The 27,468-nt window shown below is 32.9% G+C and overlaps 4 protein-coding genes across 7 annotated transcripts; 2 read left to right on the forward strand and 2 right to left on the reverse strand.

The window, feature by feature from the left end:
• The first annotated feature begins 543 nt into the window (after positions 1 to 543).
• On the forward strand, positions 544 to 9,205 carry LOC106381667 (urea-proton symporter DUR3-like). Its single transcript, XM_013821591.3, has 10 exons — positions 544 to 935; positions 2,104 to 2,211; positions 2,319 to 2,414; positions 2,525 to 2,607; positions 2,758 to 2,978; positions 6,302 to 6,564; positions 7,009 to 7,247; positions 7,687 to 8,117; positions 8,222 to 8,452; positions 8,755 to 9,205. Exons 1-10 carry the CDS (start codon positions 756 to 758, stop codon positions 9,030 to 9,032), a joined length of 2,130 nt encoding a protein of 709 aa, XP_013677045.1. The 5' UTR covers positions 544 to 755; the 3' UTR covers positions 9,033 to 9,205.
• Positions 9,206 to 15,705: 6,500 nt separating this feature from the next.
• Positions 15,706 to 18,555, forward strand: LOC106381668 (replication protein A 70 kDa DNA-binding subunit C). Its single transcript, XM_013821593.3, has 2 exons — positions 15,706 to 16,145; positions 16,219 to 18,555. The coding sequence occupies exons 1-2, from the start codon at positions 15,859 to 15,861 to the stop codon at positions 18,359 to 18,361; spliced, it is 2,430 nt and encodes an 809-aa protein (XP_013677047.1). The 5' UTR covers positions 15,706 to 15,858; the 3' UTR covers positions 18,362 to 18,555.
• Positions 18,535 to 20,324, reverse strand: BNAA02G23910D. 4 transcript variants are annotated; one of them, XM_013821594.3, is made up of 4 exons: positions 20,133 to 20,324; positions 19,776 to 19,928; positions 19,433 to 19,705; positions 18,535 to 19,366 (listed from the first exon to the last, which is right to left on the reverse strand). In XM_013821594.3, the coding sequence occupies exons 2-4, from the start codon at positions 19,896 to 19,898 to the stop codon at positions 18,725 to 18,727; spliced, it is 1,038 nt and encodes a 345-aa protein (XP_013677048.1). In that variant the 5' UTR covers positions 19,899 to 19,928; positions 20,133 to 20,324; the 3' UTR covers positions 18,535 to 18,724. The 4 variants fall into 4 exon arrangements, with proteins under 4 accessions (XP_013677048.1, XP_013677049.1, XP_048617682.1 ...); XM_013821595.2 differs by having other exon boundaries at positions 20,046 to 20,137; XM_048761725.1 differs by having other exon boundaries at positions 20,040 to 20,134.
• Positions 20,325 to 26,827: 6,503 nt separating this feature from the next.
• Positions 26,828 to 27,178, reverse strand: LOC106378358 (transcription factor MAMYB-like). The gene has a single exon (XM_013818499.1). The coding sequence runs from the start codon at positions 27,176 to 27,178 to the stop codon at positions 26,828 to 26,830; it is 351 nt and encodes a 116-aa protein (XP_013673953.1).
• Between the last annotated feature and the right edge of the window lie 290 nt (positions 27,179 to 27,468).

The following is a 27,468-nucleotide window of genomic DNA, read 5'->3' on the forward strand; positions in this document are numbered from 1 at the left end:
TTATTTTATAGATGCACACCAAGATTTCTTATTTTAAAAGGTTTAAGGTAAGTTTCTCAATATAAGTATATTTTGTATAGAAATTTACCAAAATATAAATAGAATTTGTGTTGGGTGAACTAACAATAAATATGCATTTCCTAGTTTTTTTTTTCAAAATTTAAAATTAAATAATATTTAAAATATAAAAATATATATTATGTTTAAAAAAAAAAAGTTAAACTATTAAATATGAACATGTGTTATTTGAATATTTTATTATGCTTTTCCCCTTTCTTTGGTTGTTGAAAATATAATCAAGAAACTTATTATTGTCTTAAATCACTGAGATGACATCCATGTTCTAGTTGAAACCATTAAATAGCAAACAAACAAAATCATTGACTCATTGGAGTATTGACTTACTCCTATATCACTAAATAATGTAACTGATTTAAAATAAAATATTTTAGTTTCAGAAAATTTATGTGGATAGCATAACTAGCAGCTTCTATCTTTTAGGAATGTTTTTCTTTCAAAAGTGAGAATTTATATTTGTTACTTTTTTGTAAATGAGAATTTATATTTATCTTTAAAATTTAAAATTTAAAGTTACAATACAATGTTTTAGTTAAAGTTTCCAAAACATACGTTCTATCCTTTCAACGAACTCATTCCCTCCTTACAAATGTTAGGAGAAACATATTTACTTTTCCATTGAGAAGAAGAAGAGGAAGAACCCTTCCTGAAAAAGAAAAAAAAGAACTGTTGAAGAAATGGCCAGGCCCGCCCAGTGTCCTCCTTTCGACTTCTCGGCGAAATATTACCATGGTGGCGGAAGCGAATGCGAGAGGCAGAAAAACTTCTTCGACGATTCGACGAGGCTTGATCAAAGTGTTGGCTACGCCGTCATTCTCGGTTTTGGTGCTTTCTTTGCCGTCTTCACATCTTTTCTGGTTAGTTTTCGTTTAGCATAACTTAAAATTATCATGAAAAAAAAAAACCAGATCTCTCTTTTGCCAAAAAAGAAGAAAAAACATATCTCTCTTCTTCAGAACGAAAACAAACGGTAGTACTTTTCAAATTAAGCTCACATACGGACGTTAATAAGGATATTTTAATTACAAAATTAACTTTTATATTAACGGATCATTTAGAAAACCATCATTCGAAGTCTCTCAATAGATCTTTTATAAAAAGTTACAAAACAGATCTTTTATTAATAAAAATAAAAATAATGAAAGTGATTTAAAATATTTTTTTCCAAATTGTTGAGAATTAATTTTAATATGAGAGACTATGAGATTTGAGAAACTCTTATGTGGACCACATGTATTTTTAAAACTATTAGTAAATCAAGTACATCATAGTTTAAATATCAATTTATTAATTTCCATGTTGATGTTTTTTATTTCTTATAATCAGAAAATATTTATCTCTATTAAGTTTCATTAGGTATAAATTGTATATGATATTCATATTATTTTATAATTAATATTAGTTAATATTAATATATAAGTTTATAAGAAGTTTATGTAGATATTTTATCAATGAACGAAAAATAAATATTTTATTTAAAATAAATATTGTCTTATTGAACTATTAATAATATTTTGTATATATAAAATTTTGATATAGCGATTTTTCTGTCGAATATATATGCGGATTCGGCGGCCGTGCATAATTTAAAAATGACTTTTATGCAGAATTGTCTCAAATAATAGGCTTTCTAAAGGTGTGCTATGTTACCAAAAAATGACCAGTGTTATATATTCATTTTTATTAGTAAAACTAGTTTGTCAATCGAATCAACTTTGCAAATTTGAATATACTACTTTCAAATGTTCAAAAATGGGTTGATTCGTTGCCATATTCGAAAAAAAAATCTGGATAACAAAAATGTATGGACAGAACAAATTTTATTCATTTGATAATTATCCGAAACCAAAAACAAGAGCCTAGTAATAAGGAAATTGATCAAGGTTTGCCGACTGAGTGCGACAGTTCACTGATACTAATAAAGTTTGGATATTTTTTCTGGGTACACTATGATAATTTTTTTTGTAAAAGAAAATGAATTAAAGTCCTCAAAACACTATGATAATTTCTGAATAATGAATGAAGGTTTGGTTAGAAAAACGATATGTTGGGGCTCGACACACCTCTGAATGGTTCAATACAGCCGGAAGAAACGTCAAGACAGGACTTATTGCAAGCGTTATCGTATCACAGGTTATATAAGATATTAAATTAATATAATAGAATATATATTTTTCGCTTTAAATTGGGTTACAAATTATTGACTTATTTGCGCTGGTCGACGGGTGAAAACTGAAAAGTGGACATGGGCTGCGACGATACTGCAAAGTTCAAACGTAGCATGGAAGTATGGTGTTAGTGGACCGTTCTGGTACGCTAGTGGAGCCTCCATACAGGTTAATACAAAAAAACAAAACTATATAATACATTTATACAATTTTAACAATATGGTTTAGTTTCTATATGCATTTTGACTCTTGTGAATGATCGATTATGAGCAAAACAGGTACTCTTGTTCGGTGTGATGGCGATTGAGATAAAAAGAAAAGCTCCTAATGCTCACACGGTCTGCGAAATCGTGAAGGCTCGGTACATAACTAAAACTAAATCTGGTTTTATTTTATAGCTTGTTAATAGCCGGACAAAAGACTAGTCACGGTTTATTTATGATTTAGAAATATACTTTTGAGGGATGTTTATAGTTTATAGTTCTTTTTTTCATGTTTTTGATAAGATTAGTTGGGGAACCGCAACACATATAGTGTTCTTGGTATTTTGTCTGACGACAAACGTGGTAGTGACGGCAATGCTTTTGCTCGGTGGGTCGGCCGTGGTCAATGCCCTCACTGGAGTAAATATATACGCCGCAAGCTTCCTCATTCCTGTAGGCGTCGTTGTCTATACTTTGGCAGGAGGACTTAAAGCTACTTTCCTCGCAAGCTATGTTCATTCTGTCATAGGTATCTAATTTATTTCTAATATATATATATTGATATATGTATCTTCAAAGCTCGAAATAAAATTACGCAAAACTACCAACCGGTTAACATATAAAAATATTTATTTGAAGTGTTCAATATATTGAGGCGATTTTTTTGGAAACTAATAAATTAAAAAAATGAGGTTTAATCCGACTAATCTATTTCTTATAAAAAATCAAAATAAATTGAAAAGATTCCAATTAAGTGAAACTAAATATATACTAGATTTTGATGCGCGTTTGGAAAGCGCGTGGTTGTTGGATTATATTATAATACAAAATTTTATTATATCGAAAAACATAATTTTTAACAGCTATATAATCTACAAATTAGTTTATTTGAAATTTTATATGTACACTTTTACGTAATTTTATTTTCGACATGAAAATTATATCCGGATCAAAAAAACAAACCGAACCGACCCAAAATTATAGGTTTAGTTCAGGTCCAGAGAAGATAACCTATTGGGTTTTTTTTTACATGCAAGTCTTTGTTTGAGTCCGGGTCCTACCCTAGACCCGATCATAAATATGTATTTATTAGGTATATTTGGATATTCTGAATATGTTTCCGGTGTTATGGATATTGTTTTTAAGTTTTTGGTTTACGATTAGAGTTTTGATTTCAGGTAAATTTTTCAAATTAAAAAAAATTGGGTATTTGGATAAAATTTTGGGTATTTTTCAGTTCATCGTGTCAGATTTTGAATAAGATTTTAAATCTTTAGGTATTTGAATTTTTTTGGTATTTGTTTGGAGTTTCAAATACTTTTCGTGTTTCAGATATTTTTCAGATTTTTCATATATTTTAAATTCTTTTAGGATCTTAAATACCCGAACAGATGTGAACCCATTACGTCCATATCAGGTCCAACAACCTTTTGATATAGATTTTTAACGTTATTGTACAAAAACATGGCTGATGAAATATTTTTTTGAGTAAAGGTATCATAAGAAATAATATTAAGATCTGTTAAAAATATTTAAAATATTGTATGTTTAGAGTGATTAATGTATTATCAGAAAAATAATAAATAGTTATACATAACTCCAACAACTTTTTTATATCTAATATATTAAAACAGAGGTCATAACTTTATTTCATGTGTGATTTTTTTTAGTTTGGACCATTCTTAGAAAATATTATATTTTACATAAGTTCATTATTATATCTTTTAATATATTTATATTTTTATTTGAAATACAAATGAATATATTTAAAATCTTCTAACAAAATCTTTTTAAAATCTTCTTAGAATCTTTTTAAATTTACTTTCAAAAATTAGTTAGTTTTAATTTAAATTATCATAAAATATAATTAGAAATTAAAATTGAATATAGTTTTGGTTTATATACGAAAAATTAAATAAAATGAAATTAATTAATTACAGAAATACATTTACTAATAATTTTTAAAGATTTTGTTAGAAATAAATATTTATTTCTATTTTAATTTTTTCAAATTTGTTTTCCAATAAAATAAAAATCATGATTTTTTGATGAGTGATATTTTTTATTTAAATAAAAATAAATGATATCACTAATGATAATATATATAATATTTTTAACTACTTTAATCATAATATATTTTATATCTTTTAATTTTTTTTAAAAAGATTTAAAATTCTAACAAATCTCTTGAAAAAGATTATAATAAGATCTTAATTGTCATAAATTGGATATAAATATTTTCAACTAATTTTGTAATTAGTAATGAAATTTTACTAAAAGAATAAAATTATATCCTATTTTATCAATTTTATAATAATATCTATCATTTTAAAATAAAAATGTTATATTGAACAAAATATGATAAAATTATTTTAAATTGATAAGTTAACATATTTTATTGTCATAAATATATAATATTTATGCTAAAAATATAATATGTTGGTAGAACGGGTTAATATTAGTAAACTATATAATACATGTATAAAAATTTAACTTATCTTAAACTTTTTAATATACAGTAATTTATCATACAAAATTAATAAACATTAAAAAATTACTAAAAAAATCTAGCGATTTGAATTACGGATCATGATTATAATAAATTAAATACAAAATTGTTTTCATATATGTTGTTTCATGCATTAAAAAATTTAGTTTAACAATCAAATGCAAATTCAGTATGACAAATATATAATAAGCAACATATATATGTGATGATTTTAATTTACAGCATGAAAACTATAAAATTATTATATTTGGCATAATTATACAAACATTTAAATATGTGAGTAACATTAAAAATAGATAATAATTATGTAAAACAAATATATATATATGTATATATAAATGTGAATATATACCTGCACGGTTGTGCGGGTGAAAATCTAGTTAGATTTTTTAAAACTCTTTCCTTTTTAATAGTATTGATTCGTTTTAAGTGAAAAGTATATAATAATATAATATCTAAACAAATAATTTTCAAAATATTGAATAATCAATACTGATATCGTGAAGTCAGTTTAGCTTTAATAGAACCAATGAATTTCTTCATTTTTGTGAAGGTAACATAAATATTCAGAAAAATTATTTTTAAATATGAAAATATTATCAAATTATAGACGGTTGAAAGTTTAGTATATGATATGATAATTTTAGTGAAAAAGTTTATATATGATATGATTACTTTATTATAAACGAAAGAAGAAGTTAGAATTTACACATATATGTCTTGTAATTTATCTTGCTTTAAATCATATATTATATGATAAAAGTGATAATATAAAACATTACTTTCAATGCTTTTACGGCTAAAAATTAAAATGATAAATATAGTAATAGTAATGATTAGGATTTAGGAGTAAGATTTAAATAAATAAAAGAATTGACTAAATTATTGTTAGAGAAATATATGGTAATATATTGTTAGTATAAATTTAAGGTAAGACCAATAAATAATAAATTAAATCAAAGGGTCTAAACAACTTTTATAAGTAGATTTTTTTAGACTCCTTCCCTTATAGTATTGATATTGTAACTAATTAAATTATATTTGTTTGACTGATTGTAGCAACCTATGATTTGAACTCATTATTTTATAGTGCACCGTATCCGTATGTTTTTGGAGTTTAGTTTTGTTAATTATAGAATTATAAATATAAGAGTATCTGGTCATATACCAGTACGTAAATATATTATAAGATTTGTCTTTTTTTGTTTCTAAAGTTTACTAATGGTTTCGTTTGTTCATATATTTGCAAGACTAGTACGCTAATGGTGTTCTATCCTAAGTTCCTAACGCAAAATCAGAGAGACCCTTACATTACCATCTTTGCTTGGTTCGTTTGATTTCAGTTCACGTGGTTTTAGTCATCTTTGTATATCTGGTCTACACTTTGAGTAGTGAGCTTGGGAGTCCATCTGTGGTCTATGACCGGTTAATAGATATGGCCGCTAAGTCAAGGACATGCGCGGAGCCACACTCACACATCGGCCAATCTTGCGGTCCTGTCAACGGCAACTACAGAGGCTCTTATGTCACCATGTTGAGCTCTGGTGGTGCTGTCTTCGGTCTGATCAACATTGTCGGAAACTTCGGCACTGTCTTCGTAGACAATGTGAGATTATTTTCAATGAAGTTTTTCCTTGTTTTTAATTCGAACTATATTTCCGAGTTTGAATATGAGTTATGAGATCATATCAGCACTATTACAGACCAGTAGATTACAACTTACAAGAACTAGTTTATTTTACTAAAACCTTTGAACAAATTATTAATATATCTGTCAAATGACGAATTCTTAAAAATTAAAAAATCGAGATTTAATCATCTATCTACTAAATGATAAAAACAATAAAAATACATTTGATAGATGATAAATTTCTAAAACTAGAAACAAAAGAAATAACTAATTATATGGGTAGCTAATATGTTTTTCTTTTTTGGTGTAAAATAATATGTTTTTCTTTTAACTGGAAAATGTAACTTTGAATAAATATAAATTGGTAAACACATGCGGAATCGCATTAACATATCATCATTATGTTATTTGTTTTTGTAGGGTTATTGGGTGAGTGCAATAGCTGCTAGACCTTCAGCAACTCACAAGGGGTATTTGCTTGGTGGACTCGTGTGGTTCGCTGTGCCATTCTCTTTAGCAACCTCGTTAGGCCTCGGCGCACTTGCCCTCGACTTGCCTATAACCAAAGATGAGGCTGATCGAGGTCTAGTACCGCCTGCTACTGCCATTGCTCTCATGGGTAAAACAGGATCCATGCTTCTTCTCACTATGCTTTTCATGTAAGTACAATAGTCTTTCCATATTATATAAATTTACATTACAGCAAAAATTATTTGGTTCACTTTAATGAATCTTCTGCATGATTACTTCAATCTGTTTATTGTTCTCTTATTTCGGTTAAATCAAACCTAACAATTTCTCCTTTTTGGCTCATCAATTTAACCTAATACTTAGTAAAAATAAAGTATATTTTTCGGATTAACTCAGTCTGATTCCGTTTAGGTTTGTTTACTTTATTGTCCACATAACCGATCAATTTGATCCGTTTTTGTTCAATTAATACAATAATAGTATTGATTCACCCTGTTCCAATAAGCACCACTATATTGTTTACGATGAGTTCCGATCTCGGTTTCTTCTTAGGCAAGAAACCAACTTCACATACAAAAAAAATTGCTCATCAGAATCATGATCGTTACGCTCTTTGTTTATATACAGGGCCGTAACATCTGCTGGTTCTTCTGAGCTAATCGCGGTCTCATCCCTTTTCACTTACGACATCTACCGAACATACATAAACCCTAAAGCAACCGGTAAACAGATATTGAGAGTCTCAAGATCCGGGGTTCTCGGATTCGGGTGTCTCATGGGGATCCTTGCAGTGATCTTGAACAAAGTTGGGGTTTCACTCGCATGGATGTATCTCGCAATGGGAGTTCTCATCGGCTCTGCCGTTATTCCCATCGCGTTCATGCTTTTGTGGAGAAAAGCTAATGCAATTGGTGCGATTCTTGGGTCGATCTCTGGCTGTGTTCTTGGGATCGTTACTTGGTTATCAACCGCAAAGATACAATACGGACGCGTTGATCTTGATACCACAGGGAGAAATGCTCCGATGTTAGCTGGCAACCTCGTTGCGATTCTAACAGGTCAGGACTCCTATTTTTTTCTATTAGTTTCTTTAATAGTCATTTAAAGATTTTTGATAGCATTTTTTTTTGGATTGGTTTGGTCCGTATGTGTAAATATATAGGAGGATTGATCCATGCGGTGTGCAGTCTAGTCCAGCCACAGAATTATGATTGGTCGACGACAAGAGAGATCAAATTGGTGGAAGATGGGGCTTCAGGGGACGTAAATGATGTTCCTTTGGAGGAGCTAAGAGAAGAGAAGCTGAAAAGAGCCAAAGCTTGGATTGTTAGATGGGGTCTTGTCTTCACTCTCGTCATTGTTGTTATCTGGCCAGTTCTCTCCCTCCCAGCCCGTAAGTCTTCGCCATATAAATCAAAATCCATATTGTTATCTTATTTAAACTTAAGCTTTGATTAAAAAGTTTGACATTAGCATAACATAAATATATTTTAAAATATCGATAAATTTCAAACCTTTGAAAGACATTTTTTTATAAAATGAGTGATGTTAATACTAATCAAAAGTACTAACTCCTTAACTTTCTTTAGAACAAATTATCTAATTTTTATCCCTTAAAACATTTTGTTCGAAAGTATACAGTATTAATTATAAACCTTAATCATGAAGATTAATCAAATACTCGAAATATTGCAGGTGTATTTAGCAGAGGATATTTCTGGTTCTGGGCAATTGTGGCTATAGCTTGGGGAACAATAGGATCAGTTGTGATAGTTGGTTTGCCTTTGATCGAAAGCTGGGGAACGATCAAGAGCGTTTGTATGGGACTGTTCACTAACGATAGGTTAATGGACAAGCTTGATGACTTGAACCATAGGTTACGAGCTTTAACCCTGGCTGTACCGGAAGCTGAGAGGATTTATTTGCTCGAACTCGAGAAGACAAAGAAAACCGATGAAGAAAGATCAATATAAGTAAAAGAAATTGCGATTTTTTTCCTTCTTCTTTTCGTTTAGATGCTTTTGCTTGCTCATGTGTTCTTGTTTGTGTGAAATCATATCTGAACTAATTCCTATTGTATATTGATCAATGATCATCTCTGACAAGTGTAGGCATATTAAATCAATCTATTTTTGTTCATCTAAAATTGATTTTGATAACATTATATATTAGAGGGCAACATAATTTTTTTGCGATTTCTATTTAGTTACAAAAAATAAGGAAATTTTTTGCAATGGTATAGTAAGGTATCTTGAAGAGACAAACAAACATGAGAATCTAGGGTTTTCTAAAACGGCCTCCCTTCTTCGACACCTGGTGAAAATAAAAACTTGAGACTTCTATTCAAATCCTACTCACGATGAAAGATTCCACTCAAATCTATTAAAAGAATCCTAATTACAGTTATTTTCAATTCCACTAAACTTCCAAAACCAATAACACCCTCTAAAAGAAAATACTAGGAATCAGAGGGAATATATATTTTAGAAATTTTTGAGATTTCTCTAATAATTTAGGAGAAGCAAGCTGTATTGGATTGAATACTAGAATACTAGTAATACTAAGATAAGATCACATGCGTCTTGCGCAGGGTAAATTTATATGAAAATTATTTAAAAAATATCGTATGAAAAATAAAATTTATATTATTGATCGAATTAATATTTTTGGCCATTAAATAATTTTTTAATTTTTTTTTTGTTAATTACATAATATGTTTATTAATGAACCAATCCCATTTTTAAAAATATTTTAGGTCAAAAAATTATTTATCGCATAAAAATCTAACGTTTAGGCCGAAGAATCTCATGTCTACTATTTGGTTACAATGAAACTATGCCAGCTCGGTTTTATATCATGATTTAGCAATTTAAAAATTAATTATGGTTATGAAAATATGTTCACGTGTCAATCCTATCTATCTATCTATCTTCGATATTTTTTTTTTTGTGTCATTTTGGTTATTGCTCGATATAAATATTGATTTTTGAGTTTATTCTCTTTTCTTTCTTTTATTTTGGCCTGAGATTTAGAAAATGTTTAAGATTCAAAATATCAAATAGATACATACTTAGGGTAAGATCTGAATCTTGTGCAGAATAAATATTTTATAATATTTTATATTTCTTACTTATTTTATATTTTTCTGCATATTATGAAATAATAAAATAATAATTATATATTAAACAACTAAAAAATTAGTTAATATTATGTAATAAATTGGCTTGCACATATAAATCAAATGACCGCTCTTGTTTATTTGCAATCATTTTAGGATAAGTAAATCAAAACAATCAATCTTATTTATCTTATATGATATATAATTAAATTTAAACGATAGGAAGTATATATCTATTAACATAAACACCTATTAAAATAAAATTATTTATTTATATGATTTTATTATCATTATATCTTATTATAGAAAAAAATTTAAACATTGATCACAAAAATTTTATGTGAGACTTTTAACAGTTTTCGTAATTTATTTCGTTTTGAAAAATTTAAAATACAACATATACAAAAAAATATAATTTTTAATATATGATTATTGTAATTGTGTAATTTATTTTAATAATAAAGAATTAAACAAAAATGATAGAAAATATACAGATTATTAGCAAATCTACATTATTTAAAATCATTAAATACTATATATATCATAATAACATTAGGTAATTTCGTAGGTTTTATTTAAAGAAATAATATATAATAGTTTTAATTTGATAAGTGAATGGTCCATAATGAACATACTATAAAATATAACATTCCCTAGCAATTTAAAATTAGACTAACAAAATTTTCAATTGATTTTCAAGCCACAACGTAAACAAACTAACATTCTAATTACATGAAAAATCAGCATGATACTTTTTTAATTGGTACAAACTACATGTTCTACACTTTTTAAATGTTTCTCTTTTAATATATAGGGGACGTTAAACCACTGATTATTAATTTTTAACATAATAATTTTAACAATTTTAGTAATTTTGTCATTTTTGAAAATTCAAAATATAACATATATGAAAAAAATCTATGTTTTAATTTTATAACTAATTTGATTGTTTAATTTATTTTAATAATATAAAATTAAACAAAAACGATGGATGAGATATAAATTGTTATCAAATCTTTATTATTAGAATCATTAATTGTAATATATATATTATTCATATTTGGTAATTTCATAGTTTTTATTTAAGAAAAGAAAATAAAATAGTAATTGTACACTTTAATTAATTTGATGAATAGTTTAATGAAAAGTATAATATATACTTAATTGGACCAACATATTTTCTAAGGATTCTGAATTTTATTTTGGTGATGTCACGTGACTACACTTAAAGGTTGTAATGTTTTTCAATTAATATATAAGGGATTTATTTCCATAATGTCGAGGTTCAACTTGCTAACGAACATTGAAATCAATAGACTTTAGGTAAACACGTCCAAACTTAAATGAACTTCCAGCGCACTTACATTAAATAAGCTTTTGCAATTTACTTGATAGAATGATAAGTAGCGCTATTATAATCTTATTGATGTAGAAAATCTTTATCCTTGTAAGATGGACTGGACTTGTCTATGGTCACGTTCTTGAGGAGGAAAAGTACACATTTGTAGAAGGGAAAATTCCCCCAAAATACCTGAAATATATTAGATTTGCTATAAAAAAAATACATAAACTATTTTGGTTTCCCATTTAATACACAACTTATTTTTTGTACCCAATTAATACACACGTTTTAAAAATGAAAATTTGTACACATTAAAACTAACGTCATCAACCCATTAAACGGTTTCTTTATAACCTTAGGTCACAGTGAATAAGTTGAATACTATAGTAGTTTTATTCAAACTCTCATAAAAAATTCTCTAGGCTGCTTAGTTCTAATAAAAGTGTCACAAGGATTTTGAGTGGCAGATTTATTTGAAACTAACGACAATGGTAAAAAAGATAACACGGAAAAAAGATGTATGCCCTAGCCTTTGATGCCATTGAAACTGATCAACTGATCTAACAACTGAACCAGCAACATGAACTCTTGCAGCCATAACATCCTTAAGAAATAAACCCCACCTCGTTCTTCCATGCTCCAATTAGGATCTTCGTGAAACGATCCTAGATCCTGTAAAATTCATAAAGTATCGGTTAGAAGTGCAAAACAATTTGTCTGTTTGAGCAACTACCCCTTATTCGTTGTTTGCCTCCGACAATCCCGAAGCTCTCATTACATCGGTGATGTTCACTGGTTACAATTACAACCAATTGTCTACGGAGTTGGTCAATGCATTGAGGGCAAAAAAAATCTAAGGTTTATTAATAGAACAAAACCTAAACCTGGCTCTGAAACCATGTAAAGATGAAAATAAATATAAAACTGTAACTCGTCATTTGCTTGAGCAATCGCTCTGTTTATATACAAGACTCAAAGTATATCCCCATACGGGATTATGAATCTTATTTAGGACTTATCTATAACAAAAGTATTAACATAAAGTAGATAAATACACAACCATATGTGAATAGGATTCCTTTCCTTAATAAATTTCAATCCACCCAAATTAAGCTTGAGGAAATTAAGAACTATATCTTGCCAATAAATTAAATATGGTGTTAGCAATAATATATACAATGTAGTAAATTTGCTATAAAATTAGATCGGGATAATAAGAAAAAGATGAAAAACTAGAAAGACAAATCAAATTAAGCTTGAGGAAATTGCAATCTTACTACTATGGCATCCGTCGATTTTGGTTTGGTTCCAATTTTACAAAAAAAAAAAAACAAACAGAAAAAATGAAATTAAAAACCAAACCAAAGTAACAAGTTATTGAACTGAACTGGAACAAATTTTTGTTTGGTGCCATTCGGTTTAGTTAGCATACAAATTGGGCCAAGGACCTGACAAACCATGACTTAGATTAAATATACCAATAAAAATAACCCGACCCAGAAATGTAACCGGGTCTATAAGTCGCGTGTTTTTTTCTTCTTCCGTGAGCTTTTATCAAATCTCTCCAATCTCTCACTTAAACTCTCCCTTCTCTGCTTCAGCCATGGGAACCCTATCTCTCTCTTCTTCTCTCAAATCCTCCCTCGTTTCGTCAATACTCAGCTCATATTCTTCAACGTCTTCCTCTTATGTTCCGAAACCCAACAATCTCTACCCTAATCCCACCAAACTCATCTCAACCCTCTTGAGAACCTCTCCGTTGCCACTAAGATTCGTAAATGCTTCAATCGAGATGTTGCAGACACATGAGTCAGCTGTTTGTGGCGCAGAGTCTGACGTCATGGGTCTTCTCTTTAGACTTTAAATTACAAGTAATCTTAATGGCTCATCTATGTGAGTTTTATAAATTAAGGTTTAATTTTTTTAAATCAGCCAGCTAAACCAAAGTGAACCATCTAGATGGAGATGATTTTATCAAAATGATATAATGTTTAAGATATCCTCGATATAACTGAAAAATCAAAACCTAAATCTAATATCATTTTGCCACTCAAGAAAAATGATAAAACCGTAAAACGCATTTCTCCGCCAAAACCACAAAATATCATTTTCACCAAAATCGTAAAAATGCATTTCCGCTAAAACCATAAAAACGCATTTTTCGCCAAAATAGTAAAAATGTACTTTCCCGCCAAAACAAATTTCCCAACAAGATTGCAAAAACGAATTTTCAGCCAAAACCACAAAAACGCTCTTACCCGCCAAAACGTATTTCCCCGCAAAAACCGCAAAGACACATTTTTCTGTTAAAACCGCAAAAATTATTTTCTCTCCAATAAATGTCAAAATGTATTTTTCCACCAAAACCGCAATAACGCTTTTCCCACCAAAATCACAAAAAACACATTTTCCCACCACAAACACAAAAATGCATTTCCCCGCCATAAATGCAAAAACATATTTTCAGCCAAAACCACAAATACGTATTTCCCAGCCATTAAAACAAAAATGCATTTTTTTGCCAAAACTGCAAAAAAGCTTTTCCCGCCATAAACGCAAAAACGTATTTCCCCGCAATAAACGCAAAACGAATTTTCTGGCCAAAACCACAAAAACGTAATTTTCCGCCCTAAACGCCAAACACATTTTCTCACCAAAACCGCAAAACATGTTTTCACGCTAAAACCACAAAACCGCATAATTCATTTTCTTAACAAAATCTCAAAATTACTTTTTCTGTTTAAATCGCAAAATCAACTTCCGTGCCAAAATCGTGAATATATATTTTTCCGCTAAAACCACAAAATTTTATTTCCCGCCAAAACCATATTTTTAAAAAAGATAGAAAAAAAACAAAGACTATAAATGATTTGGGATATGAAAATATGTGGTTGGATTGACCAACAATGCTCTCATTCATCATCAAATCAAGTTATGTTGGCAATTCTGTTGGAACAGATTTCATCCTATTCCAAACCCGGTTCAAAAATTCAATCCAGTAGTCCAAATAAAAGAGGATGAAAACAAAGGAAAAGCGGGACCTAAGCTTCTGATATAGCAAACATACTCATTTTACATTCGATCTCATTCGTATTCACATACTCTCTGATTATCATCGTTGTATCAACTTCGAATATCATCACCATTCCGCCACCAGTGGAACCAATCATCAATTTAGACGCTATATTACCCCATGTACAAGCTGATTTACGAATTTTTATCTCTATTTTCTTTCATCGTACATGTAAGCATCATGTAATGAGACAATAAGCTTTACAACACTTGTAGCAACTCACCCAAATCCTGACTGACCAGCAGGCACAAATAAATTCCCCGTCCCCAAAGAGCCCGCGAGATCTCGTCGTGGAAGGCCGAACAAACTCAACGTGGAACAACAAATAAGACAGCAACGAGGAATCCATTCCTGATGAAATAACGACGAATTTTGAAAACGAGATTGACGTCCTAAAATGGACACTAGCCCGGGCTACAGTCGATGTCAGGACGATACAATCAAAGATCCACATAGCCTAGGTGTCATTGAGTCACATATGACTTATCAACACGTTATCTTGGTCAAGTCACATTTGTTTGCCAATCAAATTATAACCTTTTAATTTAAGTGTGTTTCAATTAATATTACTCCTTCAGTTCTCTTTTTATATGATGTTCGAAGATGTTTCACACAAATTAAGATACCCCGTATAATACCTTTTATACCTCTCTATATTAATTGACTATCATGTGTCGTAAATCATTTAAAGTATAATAAATGTAGGGTAAATATGGTCATCTATCACATATTTTGCATTGTTTTTATCAAAACGTCAACTATAATGAAACAAACAAAAGCCAAAACATCATTTAAATTAAAATGGGGGGAGTATGAATTACTTGAAATGTCTAAATTATTAGATATACCAAAAATGAACCGAAATTCTTTAGAATATTAATCGGTTCTGTGTTTTATCATCTGAACTGAACCGAACCGAAGAGTATCTAAACAAATTCTCACCAAATTTTCCTTGGTTTCTGAATGAGAATCCTAGACCCAAACAACTCGATATCCTAAACAATCATAGCAACGTTCGAGGCCTAGTCGTAATTAGGCCTTAACGTCATTTTGAGCTGACTGCAAGTATCATGGCCCACGTAATGTTGAAACTTCCAAGACAAGCTTAATGTATACATAGTTTGCATACTCTTAAGCCTCGAAGACTCGACCTGTAAAATCACTAAAACGTTCTACTTTCCCTCTCAAAGGTTTCATAAAGCTCCCACCTTTCCACCACTTAGGGCTCCTCCTTGTTCAATCCCCAATTCAATTGGGCCTTTCTCGATGGCGGCGAATTTAACGGCGGGGGCGATTGGGAAGATGCTGAACGGAGAAGTGACGGAGAAAGAAATGACGCCGATTGTGCAAGTGACGGAGTTGAAGCTGATTCAACAAGCCCGGAAAAACCAGGAGAGCATGGAAAGGTACAAGCTTTCGTTATCCGATGGGTTCCAATCGCAAGAAGGGATACTTAATAATACTTTGAACCTTCTCGTGACGCAAGGGAAGATTCAAATCGGGTCGGTCTTAAGACTCACTCATTTCGTCACTAACAGCGTTCAGACTCGAAGGTAAAAGCTAACACTTTCTCAGTTGATAATCTACTTGTTAGTGTGTGGATGACAACACTTGTTGTGATGATAGGATTGTTATTGTGATGGAACTAGAGATTATTGCCGAGCAATGCAATATCATTGGAAACCCTCTTCCTGCCCACCCGGGCAAGCCTAGAAACTCTGATCAGACACAACAACAACCTGGAGCTGTTTCTGTTAACACCCAAAGCAATGGTCGCTTTGAGCAGCAGCAACAGGCTACAAGGAGTGAACTGAATGGTGCTGTGAGACATGGTTCTGCTCAACAACATCAAGTTGGTGAGAGACGAGCGTTTGGTACTGCTTCTGAGTTTCCTGAAACAACAACACCTTCCGCTAGACCATTTGCGAGCTCTAATGCTGCTTACGGAAGCTCTAGGCAGGTGCAAACTAGGCCCTCTCCAAGCCCACCAGTTCAGTCTGGTTATCAGGCCCAACCACCATCGATGTATGCTAACATGGGACCAGTGGCTAGGAACGAAGCTCCTCCCACGGTAGTTCCTATTTCTGCTCTGAATCCTTACCAGAATCGGTGGACCATCAAGGTGAGAGTCACGAGTAAAGGAGAGCTCAGGCGTTTCAACAGCACCCGTGGGGGGGAAGGGAAGGTGTTCAGTTTTGATCTAGTTGATGCTGCTGGTGGAGAGATTCGGGTGACTTGTTTTAATGATGTGGTTGATATGTTCTTTGACATGATTGTTGTCGGTAATGTTTACCTCATCACAAAGGGGAGTTTGAAGCCTGCTCGTAAAGAGTATAATCATCTTCCCAATGATTATGAAATACATTTAGACAATGCTTCAACGATACAGCAATGCTATGAGGATGATGCTGCCATTCCGCGGAATCAGTTCCATTTTAAGGACATAAGTGCTATTGAAAGCATGGAGAGCAACAGCATCACTGATGTTATTGGCATTGTGTCTTCCATCAGCCCGACAGGCTCAATCATGCGGAAAAACGGAACCGAGGCGCAGAAAAAAGCGCTTCAGTTGAAGGATATGTCAGGCAGAAGCGTGGAGGTAACCATGTGGGGTAATTTCTGCAACGCAGAAGGACAGAGATTACAAAGTCTTTGCGATTCTGGTGTGTTCCCTGTTCTCGCTGTGAAGGCGGGGAGGATCAGTGAGTTTAACGGGAAGCAAGTGAGCACCATTGGATCAAGCCAACTCGTCGTGGAGCCAGACTTACCTGAAGCCAGAGAGCTGAGGGCGTGGTACGAGAGAGAAGGACGTAACGCTCCTTGTATCTCGATATCTAGAGAGTTCTCTGGTGCTGGCAGGCAAGAGGCTCGCAAGGTGATCACTCAAATCAAGGACGAGAATCTAGGGACCTCGGAGAAGCCGGACTGGATCACAGTCAGTGCCACCATTTCATTCATGAAGGTTGAGAATTTCTGCTACACGGCTTGTCCTATCGTGAATGGAGACCGTCCGTGCAGCAAAAAGGTCACCAATAACGGAGACGGGACTTGGCGGTGCGAGAAATGCGACAAGTGCGTGGATGAGTGTGACTACAGGTATATATTGCAGCTGCAGTTACAGGACCATACGGGAGTGACGTGGGCCACAGCGTTTCAGGAGGCTGGTGAGGAGATAATGGGAATGCCTGCGAAAGATCTGTATTATATGAAGAATGAAGATAGGGATGAGGAGAAATTTGAAGATATCGTCCGCAAGGCTGCTTTCACCAAGTACATTTTCAAGCTGAAGGTGAAGGAAGAAACTTTTAGTGACGAAAGCCGTGTGAAAGCAACAGTTGTGAAAGCTGAAAAGCTGGACTATTCTTCAGACACCAGGTCCCTGCTAGAGGCAATGAATAAACTCAGAACGGAAGATGCAAATCCTCTCACTGTGAACCCTGAGGGTTCCAACTACAGGTCTGGTGCGTTTAATTCCGGTATTGGAACCTCAGGAACCAGAGAGACCTCATCAGCTGACGTGCCACACAGAGAGTTTGGACTACCTGCAGCAAACCAAGTGAATCAGTTCGGTAATCAACAGAGTAGCGAGTCAAGACCCCTTGGTGGTGTTACTTTATGTGATGCGTGTGGGAGCAATGCTCATGTTTTTGCCAACTGCCCAAGCTTTCTGAGTGAGCCACAAGGACAACACATGAATAGCGCTTACGGGAACACACCGGGAAGAAACGCTGGTGGAGGCATGCCAAGGCAACATGTTGGCAGCTACTGAAAGACTTTTAGTATTTCACATCATAATCATCATCTCTTTGCATTTATATATTCGGTCAGATGCTTCTGACCGTTTTAAGTTTACTTCTCTGTATGTTTTAAGTTTTCTCTCTGTTCTTTTTTACATTGGAAACAAAAGATGATGGTGCTTTGTATCATTCTCTTTACTCTGAATAAAGTAAACTTCTGTGATCATAATCTGATTCAAGCAACGTCTTTACAGGGGAATTATTCACCTTTTATTATAACCAATTTTTAAGGAATAAAAGGCTGTGTTACACAATATTACTGAACTATAAAACCTTCCCACACAAAACATTGCAATCCTCACATAGTAATTTTGTAGTTTTAATAAGAACATGTATCAATAGCAGAGCCCAGTTGATTTAGCAGATTCTCCAACATTCGCATTGTAATAAACCTGCTTCACTCCTTCTGCACCACAATGTCCTTTAGCAAAGCCTGAACCATCAGAGACCTCATTGTATCCATCACCCGCGGTAACAGTGGATGTTTCAGCAACTGTATTAGCAGCCAACGCTTTGAGACGGTAACGTTCAGCTCTTGACCCAATCACCTGTCCCAAGATGGACGCTCCAATGGTCAAAGCCATGGCTGCTTTAGGCATCAGCACAGATTTCCTGAGCATGGCTATGAAAGGCACAGCAGCATGGACCGCCACAAACCAAGAAGGCGAAAACTTAATGGTGTGTTCTCTCCAAACACCGAGAGGCACGTTTGCAGCCATCCCCATGAGAGCGATTGCGAGCATCTTTTCAGGTAAAGGCTGAGGGCGAAGGCTTTTAACCAAAGGGGTCTTGGAAAGCGCAGCTCTTGCGGCTACTATAGGAGCTGGACATCTAAACTTCATACCAGGCGGTGGCTGTAATGCTTTCGCCACAAGAGGCATGACTTTGCTCGCAGCTCTGTAAGATTTAGCGATTGGACAGTTCCCTGTTTTTAACCACTCGTCTCCAACTGCCTCGTGCTTGGATGAGTCCCCAGACTGCACAAAAGCAAAACTGAATAAGTTCCTGATCTCCAATGTAAAGACTTTCTGATTCAATCTCACCTCTTGTTTCTTCTGTTGTTTCTTGAACTTGTCAGAGAAAGGACCAAACCCAAAAGGTCCTCCAGGACCAAAAGCTGATAGGCTTATGGTAGCTACCTTCCCCGCAAGAGGATTGAACTGCGGAGCAGCACGAGGAGTCTCATCTTCAACATCATCTCTGAAACTAGAATGTCCAGATAACGGAACAATACCGTCTTTGCCATGGAAGAGCTTGAAAGCAGAATCAAAGCCCGGACCATCCTCAAAAATAGGACCTTTGCTACCTTGTTGAACCTGAAAGACAAAAGTCAAAGTCCTTTAACCACCACTGAATCAAGTTAAAGCAGATGGAATCAAATATTACAGGAACTGGGAAACTCAAGGAGGAGAGGGAGAAGCTGGTAGGCTTGTTGATGTTCCTGAGGAAAGGGCACTTTTGGATGATGCTTTCCGCAACGAAGGGACACTGAGATGATTCTTGATCCATTGATTTTTCCTTTTCTCTGAGCAAATTAGCCTGAGAAATTGAAATTTAATTAATATAACACGAAAATAAGAATCGTTCAGTAGAATTTCGAATGAGCTATAACGTTATAGATTTAAGGAAATAACAAATCGATCGCTAAACTTATACAAGAGATCTGATTCATATGCGAGCAAACAATTGTATAACGAACGGATCGATGATAAATCACGAACTCGAATCGAGAGAATCAATTACCTGAGAATTTTTTTGCAGAGAGATGATTTTGATTAAAACGTGTGGCCAACACAGACGTGTATAAGAGTTTGTATGATTTGTTACCGGTTGGGTCGGTGAACCGTGGAGCTATTTTTTTTTAGAGAACCGGAGATCGCCGGTTGATACGATTTTTGTGGTTGACTTTGCGTGAAGCACGTGGTTGTATTCGGTGAGAAATCCAAGTAGCGTGAGTGTTTGGTAATGTAGATGGATCCCATGCCGTTTTGTCGTTATGATAATCTGATCCAACGGTAGAGATTTGTGGAGTTGCTCGAGTGGTTGTGGTGGATAACATTTAGATTTATTTACCAACTGAATTATCAAATTGTATAGTTTTCCTATAATTTTGGAAGGGAAAAGGCAATTTTTATTTCTTATAGCTAATATTTACTTAATAACGAGTTGAAAAAGGTTTTTATGGATATTCAGATTGCATAATCTCAGATAATAAATTTTGTTTTATGCGGAAAAGGAAGCTATAAAGTATAATAAACTTCATATGAAATAATGTAAAAAAACTTTTTCAAAAGTTAGATTATTTGTTCGATAGAGTAAAAGTAAGAATAAATCTCATAGGAGTTAAGAAATAAAAAATTTTTTCCACTTTCAAATCAGGTGATCCTAATTTTTCTGTTTGGGAATATGACAACTTCCTCGTCATTCTAATTAAACTAGTACAAATCGCGCTGTACGAAGCTATATTTAGATACATAAAGTAGTAGAGAATCACCAGGAAGTGGAATAAATCTCATAGGAGTTAAGACATAAAAAAGTTTTCCCACTTTCAAATCAGGTGCTCCCAGTTTTCCTGTTTGAGAATATGACAACTTCCTCGTCATTCTAATTAAACCAGGATGAATCGCGATGTACGAAGCTATATTTGGATACATAAAGTAGTGGAGAATCATCAGGAAGTGGAATAAATCTCATAGAAGTTAGGATGAAGAAGTTATCCCACTTTCAAATCAGGTGATTCCAGTCTTCCTGTTTGGCAATATGAAAACTTCCTCGTCATTTTAATCAAACGAGGATGAATCGAGATGTAAGAAGCTGTATTGGAATACATAAAGTAGTGGAGAATCACCAGGAAGTGGAATAAATTTCATATCAGTTAGGATGAAGAAGTTATCCCACTTTCGAATCAGGTGATCCCAATATTCTTGTTTGGAATATGACAACTTCCTCGTCATTCTAATCAAACCAAGATTAATCGCGATGTAAGAAATTATATTTTGATAAATAAAGTAGTGGAGAATAACGAAGAAGTGGAATAAATCTCATAGGAGTTAAGAAGTAAAGAAGTTATCTCACTTTCAAATGAGGTGATCCCAGTTTTCCTGTTTGGGAATATGATAACTTCCTCGTCTTTCTAATCAAACTAGGATGAATCGCGATGTAAGAAGCTATATTTGGATACATAAAGTAGTGGAGAATCACCAGGAAGTGGTATAAATCTCATAGGAGTTAGGATGAAGAAGTAGTTATCCCACTTTCAAATCAGGTGATCCCAGTATTCCTGTTTGGGAATATGACAACTTACTCGTCATTCTAATCAATCCAGGATGAATCGCGATGTAAGAAGCTATATTTTGATACATAAAGTAGTGGAGAATTACCAGGAAGTGGAATAAATATCATAGGAGTTAGGATGATAAAGTTATCCCAGTTTCAAATCAGGTGATCCCAGTCTTCCAGTTTGGGAATATGACAACTTCCTCGTCATTCTAATCAAACCAGGATGAATCGCGATGTAAGAAGCTGTATTTGGATACATAAAGTAGTGGAGAATCACCAAGAGGAAGAATAAATCTCATAGGAGTTAGGATGATGAAGTTATCCCACTTTCAAATCAGGTGATCTCACTTTTCCTGTTTGGGAATATGACAACTTCCTCGTCATTCTAATCAAACGAGGATGAATCGCGATGTAAGAAGTTGTATTTGGATAAATAAAGTAGTGGAGAATAACTAAGAAGTTGAATAAATCTCATAGGAGTTAGGATGAAGAAGTTTTCCCACTTTCAAATCAGGTGATCCCAGTTTTCATGTTTGGGAATATGACAACTTCCTCGTCATTCTTATTAAACCAGGATGAATCGCGAGGTATGAAGCTATATTTGGATACATAAAGTAGTGGAGAATCAATTGGAAGTAGAATAAATCTCATAGGAGTTAGGATGAAGAAGTTTTCCCACTTTCAAATCAGGTAATCCTAGTTTTCCTGTTTGGGAATATGACATATTCGTCGTCATTCTAATTAAACCAGGATGAATCGCGATGTACGAAGCTATATTTGGATACATAAAGTAGTGGAGAATCACTAGGAAGTGGAATAAATCTCATAGGAGTTAGGAGGAAGATGTTATTCCACTTTCAAATCAGGTGAACTCAGTCTTCTTGTTTGGGAATATGACAACTTCCTCGTCATTCTAATTAAACGAGGATGTATCACGATGTAAGAAGATGTATTTGAATACATAAAGGAGTGGAAAATCACCAGGAAATGGAATAAACCACATAAAGTAGTGGAAAATCACCAGGAAATGGAATAAACCGCATAGTAGTTAGAATGCAGAAGTTATCCCACTTTCTAATCAAGTGATCCGAGTATTCCTTTTTGGGAATATGACAACTTCCTCGTCATTCTAATCAAACCCGGATGAATCGCGATGTAAGAATCTGTATTTTGATAAATAAAGTAGTGTAGATTAACCAAAAAATGGAATAAATCTCATAGGAGTTAAGAAATAAAGAAGTTATCCCACTTTTAAATCAGGTGAACCTAGTCTTCTTGTTTGGGAATATGACAACTTCCTCGTCATTCTAATCAAACGATGATGAATTACAATGTAAGAACCTGTATTTGAATACATAAAGTAGTGGAGAATCACCAGGAAGTGGAATCCGATCCAGTGAATACCAAGCACCCAAGTTTTCTTAAATAAATACACCGTCGTTATTGACCAAAAATCATTATACTTGAGTAATTTAATGAAAATATAATACTGAAATCTAATATTTTGAGTTTTTGGGATGAAATAAGAGATATATTCAAGATAAATAATTTGTCTGTAAAAAATGAGATAAAATGACATATAAATTAATTTTTAATGAATTTAAAGCTTGAATTTAGTTGTTAATGGTTGTTGTGTTAAAAAACGTTGTTAATGATGCTTATGATATTAAAAACAGTGATTTTTTTTCTCGTAATAAGTGATGTAAATGAGGATATTTCAGTAAAACTTAACATATTTTGAAAAATAATAAAATAATAAGTAATGGCATTTTTGTGATTATTTAAACTTTAATGGTGAATAAGGCAAAACAAAAATTCAAAAGAGGTTAGTGATAGACTCTGGATTTGACTCATTTTTATCCATAGTTTATAAGTGTTTTTACGAAAGAGGGTGATACCTTTTCAGGACAAGGTTGGTTCAGTACACTAGAAGGATTTGATGGTTTATTGGGGGCACGAAATGTTAGAGCTAGTATCTCTCCCCTTCATGTGGAGATGGAAGTGCTACTCTGGCAATGGAATGCATGAGGAATCTACGTCAATTTCAGGTTATGTTTGCAATGGATTTTTCACAATTAGTGAAGATGGTTTCAGTACTAATATAATGGACAGCTTTTGCAAATTATTTAGAAGATGTCAAGATCCTGAAAGAGAGTTTCACCCGATCATGGATCATCTATGTACCAAGGACGCAAAATTCAAAGGCGATAGACTAGTACGCAGTGTTAGGAATCAATCGTCTTTTGTCGTCCACATGGATGCAGATCCTCCGATTTGGTTTACAGAGTTTGTATGAGTCTGTATAAGTTGATGAAAATATATTATATATATATATATATTCATAAACAACATAATTGCATTTCATTTATTATTCCATAAAAGCTTTAGATGAAGAAACAAAGGATAATTTGATCATATATTATGGTACATAGGAATAATGTTTATATATTAATAATTGGGTTTCTGATTGGTTAAGACTTTTGCCATTGAGCTATACGATCAATCCTCCAACGAGCAAGCCTCCATCGCTTCAATAAGCTTATTTTTCTTTTCACATGAGCATTCCTCCATCGAGGAAGCCTCAATTTCAGCCTCCATTGCTTCAATAAGCTTATTTTTCTTTTCAATCCAACCATCTAAGATCTTTATTTGATAGTCAAGTAATTTTGTTATATTTAAATGTAGGATTCCTTCAAGTAGTCGGATGGGCAAAACAATCTTGTTTTCATCTAGGCATTTGATTAAAGTTTCAAGCAAACCCTAAATTGCACAAAATATAATTAACGTTAGTAGAAAAAACAAAGCTCATAAGAGTACGAATAGTGTAAATAAATACTCACCCTCACATGCTCTTCGTCTTCTTTTGATTCTTCCTTCATAAGAATGAGTTCACCAATAATATCAAAAAAATCATAATTTATGGAAGCCATTCTTTTCTTTAATGAATCCAAATGCTGAAGATCTTTAAAATTTTGTCTTCAGTTGTTTATCATTCTGGCACATTTATAGATTTGATGAATCAAGTCAGTCAACAACATTAAATAACGTCTTTTTATATTGATCCTATTGGTCAAATATTCTTAATTTGAACATATTTACCAATATATAATACCATAAATGTTCCAATTTGGAATATGAAATAACAACTTTATTGAAAATATATTATATTATCATGTATGGTGTGATAAAAATAACTTTCCTTTATTAATTTAGTTTTAATTTTTATGAGACGAATTGAAGTCACAAAGAATTTTGACATTTTAGTAACAATATATTATTTTCTTGTTATATTTAATTTTTTGTAAAAATGTGACATAAAAAAATTATTACATTCTTTTGATTTCACATAAATATTAATGTTATATATGATAAAGACAAATATAATGTTTTTAATTAACTATAAATATATCTTGGAAGCTACAGTTGTATCAATTCTAGTACGGCATTCCAAAATTTTTAAGAACGTTCTCTAAATATCAGTAGAATAAATTAAATAATCTTTAAAAAGTTTAAATAAAATTAAATATATTTGTATATCAATAAAAAATAACATAATCTAAATGTTCTTTTTAACGCTCGCTCATTGAATTATTCAATGATGTGAAAGATAAAACTAAAATCAACCCCTATGAAAGCACTCACCAATAATTGATATAAAAGTGTGCTTGGAAGAGCAATGATATCATCTTAGGAGAAGAACCCAACAATAATTCTATTTTTTTGTCGGGATCAAACTTTATGGTAGCTTTGCTTCAGGTCATAACTTCTTCACTTAAATGATATTACAACCATGAGGAGGTATGCCTAGAAATTTATAGTTGAACTGGTGATTGCGAGTAACTAACTACACAAAATCTCTATATCAGCATGATTCTGTGTCTGCAACATATGGTCCAATGATAAAAGATAGGTGTTATTGTAGCATACCCCAGTGTCCTCCTCTCGTTCCAAAAGTAAATCATATAGAAAAAATATCTACCGAGTGTCAATTCTAATATTCGGCCATTAGAACCATAAACTTACATGCAAATAAAAGAATTAACATGAGAAAGTTTTTATTTGGTAAGGAAACTTCGTAGGTGAACCAACACAATCTAAATAACACATGATAACATCTAAATTATTAGAAGGTTCTTACTAGTAAATTTATTAATTTCAGTAATGTTTTTGATATACAAAAATGTTCTAGGACTAAATTATAGTTACCCAAACGATGTTGGTGCTTATCAAATTAAAGTTACCCAAATAAATAAATCTATGTTACTTCATGTGGCATATTGATAGGGTTTTTTTTTGTATGTCTGTAAAGACACTTTCCCCGAATAAACTCTTGAAAACTCAAGCATAAACAACAAAATTCTTCTTCCTCTCATCATAGTTGCCCTAATCGAGTCAGATATACCTGCCTTAAATGTATTATGTCTCAGTAATAGATTCAAATTCAGAAACTCCATGACATAAAAGGGAGTTGTGTAAACACATTGAGATAAAATTTGTGTATATGAGTTAACTTTAAGATGAATTTAATCCCATATGTGCTTTTTGGGCAAATCTCAAAGGAAGGTTACCAAAATAAGATGCCATCGAATGCAAGGGGTATTCTTGCCAAAATACGGATGCCGAGATTCTACCATAATGCTTATGGAGGTTGTATTCTATTGTAGTTCTTCAGACTAGAGGATAGGTATCTACCAATAATATTATACTAGGAATAGAAATCATAAACTGGAAACAACTATGAACCTAAACCAATTTCATGCCAAGATCCCACCCTTTTCCCTCTCACCAAACCCATTATAGTATATACCTTTTGTATTGTTCCGTTCAAACTACAAAGCATTACATTTAGCATAAATTTTGACCAGAAAATAACAGAAGGAGGTTGGTTTGACATGAATACATGATGGATCGAAAATATGGTAAACAAATGCCTCAGGGTAAAATACGAAATCTTTTGAACATCAAGAACACGAGCCATGACATTATGACTCTATGCAACTTACATTTCATACTCTCCCATCTCTCCATGTTAACAAATCTAATCTTCCAAGCTACTCACACTCAATGGAGAGATCACCACGATTACACAGAAACAATCTAACAACTACAATGAAAAAAAAGCATCTGTTTATTTACCTCAACAGATTCTCTCCATTTTGTTAGATCGTTTGTTCCTCCTCGATTTCTTGCTCGTTGTCCATCGATAGATCTTCGTTGATCTGCTCTTCCTCCAAGATCTGACCGTAACCGACGCGGATTCTACCACCGGTGAGAGAAGAAGGCGCGAAAGGACCGATGAGGGCGGAGATTGAGAGCCTTAAGAGGAGCGATTTGGTTGGCTCTGATTCGAAGTAGAAGAAGAAGAGTGATAAAACGAGGAGAGAGATAACAACAGACACTGAGATGAAGATCTTGTTAGGTGGTTTAGGATCGTTTTCCTCCGCCATGCGAGAAGAGGAAGGACGAGATCGGAATACGAATCTAGGCATGTCTTCGTCGTAAAACTCCATTGCTCTCCTCTGATGTGTATCTACTCTTGTTTGTGTAGAAGAAGCTGAAATCTGAAACAAATGCTGAAAAATAATAGTGGGCCTTTTTATTATCATGGGCTTTTGTGTACTGTAAAGCCAATATATTTGGATGAAGTAAATTGATTGCGTGGATCGGACTTTGATATCGTGTGAAGTTAGATGAACTTTTAACCTAAAACAAATTGTTGATATGGGGGACCAATCTTAAATATTACTTAACATCTTTTCCAATTACCGATATGGGAGACCAAGTCTCTAATATGCCCCAT

This window comes from Brassica napus, chromosome A2, assembly GCF_020379485.1.
Source record: "Brassica napus cultivar Da-Ae chromosome A2, Da-Ae, whole genome shotgun sequence".
NCBI lineage: Eukaryota > Viridiplantae > Streptophyta > Magnoliopsida > Brassicales > Brassicaceae > Brassica > Brassica napus.